At 40.9% G+C, this 5,283-nt stretch overlaps 1 protein-coding gene across 8 annotated transcripts in view; it reads left to right on the top strand.

Annotated features, from left to right (window-relative positions):
- Positions 1-1,513: 1,513 nt before the first annotated feature.
- Positions 1,514-5,283, top strand: part of SPTLC1 (serine palmitoyltransferase long chain base subunit 1) — a 77,900-nt gene continuing 74,130 nt past the window's right edge. For all 8 annotated transcript variants that reach the window (XR_001513156.1, XM_006753215.2, XM_015561242.1 and 5 more), the window contains exons 1-3: positions 1,514-1,552; positions 1,862-1,969; positions 4,480-4,574. Coding sequence is in view for 7 of the 8 variants with exons in the window: in XM_006753215.2 (XP_006753278.1) it covers positions 1,529-1,552; positions 1,862-1,969; positions 4,480-4,574 (227 nt within the window). In the remaining variant the exon portion in view is untranslated. The remainder of the gene's footprint in view (positions 1,553-1,861; positions 1,970-4,479; positions 4,575-5,283) is intronic.

Below are 5,283 nucleotides of genomic sequence, written 5' to 3'. Positions count from 1 at the left end.
TGTAACAGTGACCCATGTAGATATAATTCTCCCCGTGTAACCGAGGTTGCTGTCATATTCAGAAACGAAGATGGAGAACCTCCTTTTGAAAGGGACTTCCTCATTCATTTGTAAACCAGATCCCAATAATCCAAGTGCCACTAAAATGAAACAAGTCAATACCCCGTTTCCTACATTAGATGCAATGACATATACTATTCTTTTTCCACATGGTGAACAAGGCTGGGGGACAGATACTGCATTAAGACTCAGAGACAACAGTGTAATCGACAATAATACTAGACAAAATATAAGGACACGAGTCACACAAATGTAGTATCATGGATTTCATCTCTCTGTGCGGGACACGTTCCATCCTATTTTAAATGCAGGAAAATTAACAGTTTATCGTGGATTCATATTAAAAAATGGAGGCTAATCAGATAAATTTCATCAGAGCAAACCAATCTAAGTTGAGAGTTGAAAAATATAGTGGTTTGATGGATTATCTCAACTATAGATCTGAAAATGACAATGTGCTGATGGGTAAAATGATAATACTTCCTTTTTTTAAAAATATATTTTATTGATTTTTTTACAGAGGAGAAGGGAGAGGGATAGAGAGTCAGAAACATCGATGAGAGAGAAACATCGATCAGCTGCCTCCTGCACACCCCCCACTGGGGATGTGCCCGCAACCAAGGTACATGCCCTTGACCAGAATTGAACCTGGGACCCTTCAGTCCATATGCCGATGCTCTGTCCACTGAGCCAAACCAGTCAGGGCTAGAGTCTTTATTCTTAAGAGAATTATATTCAAGGGGGATTAGCATATTTTAAAAAATCATCTTAAAGAGAGATTTCTGTTCTTGCTCCCGATTTCTGTGTGCTTGGTATGTAGAATTTGAGGAGTCTTGTGTAGTGCACCCAAAAAAGAAGTAATAGTGTGTGTATGTGTACCGAAATCTATAATTTGATGAAAGTTATTTGTACATTGACCTGAAAATTTACAAATTTTTCAGTAGTTTTCCAGTCTCCACATTCTGGATTTTTTTAAACTGATGATTCATCATCACTTCTTTCTAATGTTTGAAAATAATTTGTGTTTACATTTCTAAATACCTCTTTTAAATTTTCCAATGACAAACTATGGGAGTAGAGCACCCTGTAACTGGCTGGGCTTTAGTTGATACATGAACTCTTCCACGTGCACTTTGTGTGTCTAGTTGGACAGCAATTAGAAGTCACCTTGAGCTTTATCCTGAAAGAAGGCTGACATGGATAATTTCATTAAGATATCTTTATGCCTGTTCATATGGGAAACACTACATATTTGGGGGGAACTACAATAGAAAAAAGACCTGCTATCCCTTCAAGCATTTATAAAGTCTTTTTTTCTCTGCCATGTTAAAAGAAAAATTTAAAGGGGCTATCAAAAGAATACAAAAAAATGTAGTAAGATATGCAGAACCGTGGAAACTGATTTCCAAATAATTTTGTTACCTCACACATGGTCGAAGGAGTTAAAGAAGGCTTGTGAAGCTGTGATATGTTTGTTACAGTCATTTCCCAGGTAAAAATTTAAATTACCTCTAGGATCTCATAATTGATGTTATTTGACATGTTGGGATTCTGTGTCAGATTTATTTTAAAGAGTTCTTTTTCTAACGATATTTTAATGCTACAATACCAGAGATTTTTAGTGTGTAGAGGGAATTGCCTATTAGAAATGGGAAAAGCAACGAGTAGAAGTGAAAGGAGCTTTTAAATTTTAAAAAGTAACAGGTTAAAGGTCATAGGAGGCAGTATTTGTAGGTGCATTAAGTTTTATATGTACGTTTTACAATTGTTCATTTCACTTCTGTTTTTTATTCATTCTTAGGCTCCTGCTTACCATCTTATTTTAGAAGGAATTCTAATCCTCTGGATAATCAGACTTCTTTTCTCTAAAACTTACAAATTACAAGAACGATCTGATCTTACAGTCAAGGTAAGAAATTAAATCTCTATTTTATTATCTGGTGTATGATGATAGTTGCTACATCTTTCCTGAAGGATCTGTGGTAAAATATTTTCTGTACTGTTAGAAAATCAAGGGGAATGAAATACGGGACAGGCAAACTATGGGAAAGCCAAGTACCTGCCCGGAGGAGTAGCATGTTACAGACTTCTTTACTTTACAAGGGACAAGCAGCAGTCCTACGAGTAGATGATGAAAGGGAAGCACAGGGAGCTACTCGATTTTGCCATTTCCAAATGCAGTTACGTGAGTTGTCGGGAAGGGCCCACTGTTTCTGAAGCCTGTGAAGTTTTCCCTGTGGTCTTCATAAAGAAAACTGAGTTGGAAAGAATCCTCTCCCCCCACTCTCCACCTCCCCACCCCAAATCGAATTTTGATGTGTTCTGTATGGTAAGGGACCCAAGCCAGGTGAACCTTAGAAAGCAGAAGTGCCTAGACTAGAGGAACTATGGCGCTGCCCACTGCAGTCCATTGGTATGAGGGACAGGGTAGGAGCACTGAGTGACTGCCTCAGTGCTTGGGAGGCAGGGATTGTGAGAGATGTTTTCCCACAAAAGTCTCTGAAAGTTTGGTTCACAGGAGGCATTGAGTGCAGTGCAAAGCTGAAGCACTGTCCTTTCTCTACTTCCTGGAGCCTCCCAGGAGGAAATGCAGTGGCATGGAATTGCCACATCGATGTGCAGTTGCTGCCCTGGTTTTCCTGACCAGCTGCTGCTGTCCTGATCATTCATACTAAACTGCCCCCTAGGGAACATGCAGCATATGTTTTTAGGGCAGAACGTCTGGCAGCCTGGGTAAAGCAGAATCAAAAGATCTCATTGCGTGATTGTCACCCTTCATATGCATATTTGAACCTCTGTTTGGAGGAATACCCTACACGTGACCACAGATCTCTCCCTTTCCCCCGCCCCTTTTAATGAATACTTTGTGGGATTATCATGCCACAGAACAAACACTTTTTCTGTAGCATTGCAGTACGACTGGGCCTTGCGGGCCAGAAGTCCTTTCCATGCTTTTCCCTTTGGTGTTTAGGAACTTCTTGTGGATGATTAAGTGGCCATGAAACAGATTTCTAGCCCAACTTTTTAAAGGGTTTGATTAATCCAAATATTCTTAGTTTTAGTTTAGACATATCAATCCACACATATATACTTTTTTTAAAAAAAAGAGCGATAGGTAAACATCTATAATAACAAGAGTGTAATATGCTAATTAGACCAGATGTCCTTCCGGGGTCGAGGGAAGCCCAGGTCCAGAGTGCCAGAGGGAAGCCTGTGCTGGCAGCTGGGGGAAGGAAGGCCTACTCTTTCACAAATTTCGTGCATCGGGCCTCTAGTAGTTTTAGAAAAATCCTCTGAAAGCAGACTTAGCTAGAACAAAATTTAGTAATCACTGACATCTAACCCTCCCAGCAGTGCGAGGAAGAAACCAAGTGCTGTGAATGAGAAGTCTCCTTCTCAGTTGGATAGACCTACAGAGGCTCTGAATGGCAGGGCATCGTGGGTGGATTCTTACATCTCTGCACGCTAGCAAGGGGACAGTGTGCAAGGCATGTACATGGCTGCTGTTCTCTTCCATGAGGTCATTGGCAGAAACAGATGAGACATTTATTGCTTGATTTATTCAGCCAGTATTTTTGAGCACCTGAAAATCAGGTGTATGGATATGCTTTTGGTCTTGCTCTGGAGTTGCCTAATAGGAGAAAAATGCACAGAAGCATTTATTGGAAGTCTGAGACTAGAACTATTGGGAGAGGGTCTATTTGTGAGGCAAGAATTGCTGTGGCCACCATGTTAATTTAGGGGCCTCATCTCATCCTGTACATCCAGACACATTTTCAAAATTACCTTTTTTCCTGATTCAAAAAAAGATAACACAAAATTATCAAAATACTTATAATGCATAAAGTAACAGATACAAGGAATAAAGTAGCTTTTTATGAGAAATTCCAAACAAAATCCCATTACAATAATTGTAACAGAGTTTTTTCCTGTGTTTTAGCTACACCTGAATCCCTGCAGATGGCTTGTAGGAACAGTGCTTGGTGATCTGGTTGATCCCTTCCCATGATGGTCACCTCCATCAGCACTTCTGGTGTGGCTTTCTGTCTTGTCTTGGGATAGAGGCCGAGCTGACCTAGCAGAAATCATGCTTCTCACCTTTGTATTGTATACTTTCTTTTTGTTTCACAATCAGTATAAGTTGTACTTTGCACGATGAAAAATTCTGAAGTAAAGTTTTCTTAAATTTTCCAGTCATCTACAAAACTACATGGAAAAAAAGTATTTTGCCTATGATGTGAGGAGGTTAAGTGCCCAAAACTCAAAAATGATTCTATTTCATTTCTAACTACAACTAGACCTCTGGTTCTAGCAGTGTGTTCATTATGACGGTTCCATTACAACAAACAGTGTAGATACTGCTCGAGTCACTGTCCGGTTAACTAGCATTGTGCTGTCTTAACACCTTTTCGCTTGTAGGAAAAAGAAGAATTGATTGAAGAGTGGCAACCAGAACCTCTTGTTCCTCCTATCTCAAAAGACCATCCTGCTCTCAACTACAACATTGTTTCAGGGTAAATCACTTTGCTACTGTTTCCTGTGGGTAAGCTCAGCAAAGTATACAGTAGTTTAATGCTATTCCTTTTATACCTGAAATAAAACATTTAGGCCCTAAACGGTTTGGCTCAGTGGATAGAGCGTTGGCCTGCGGACTGAAAGGTCCCAGGTTTGATTCTGGTCAAGGGCATGTACTTTGGTTACGGGCACATTCCCAGTAGGAGGTGTGCAGGAGGCAGCTGATCGATGTTTCTCTCTCATTGATGTTTCTGACTATCCCTCTCCCTTCTTCTCTGTAAAAAATCAATAAAATATATTTTTTTAAAAACAAAAAACAAAGGGCTATTACTGGTGGGGAAAATAGACCGCAAAATGCTGGTGCACCACATGGCCTACGGTCATCCCTGCCCCTCCCCCGCTGATGCCCTGCCATGCCCTTCCCCGACACTCATGGACTTTCTTTACATAGTATTTCCCCCAAGTCTTATCCTCCTTTGTCTTGCTCTTGAAATGTCTGCCTGCGTGTGAACAGCTTTCTCTCACCATCTCCTCACTACTGGCTTTTGCAGCCTCCCTCCCCACCTGCTGCTGAGACAAGCATTCACCCAGGCACCACAACTCCTGACTAACTGAACAAAGGGGCTGCTCCACAGGATGACACACAATGGAGGACACAGGGAGACGGGACACACACACACACACACACACACACACACACAGCGCCTC

The sequence above is a fragment of the Myotis davidii genome, unplaced genomic scaffold, assembly GCF_000327345.1.
Source record: "Myotis davidii unplaced genomic scaffold, ASM32734v1 scaffold750, whole genome shotgun sequence".
Taxonomy (NCBI): Eukaryota; Metazoa; Chordata; class Mammalia; order Chiroptera; family Vespertilionidae; genus Myotis; species Myotis davidii.
Note: the sequence above shows the minus strand (reverse complement) of the source record. Positions and strands in the feature narration are given on the sequence as shown.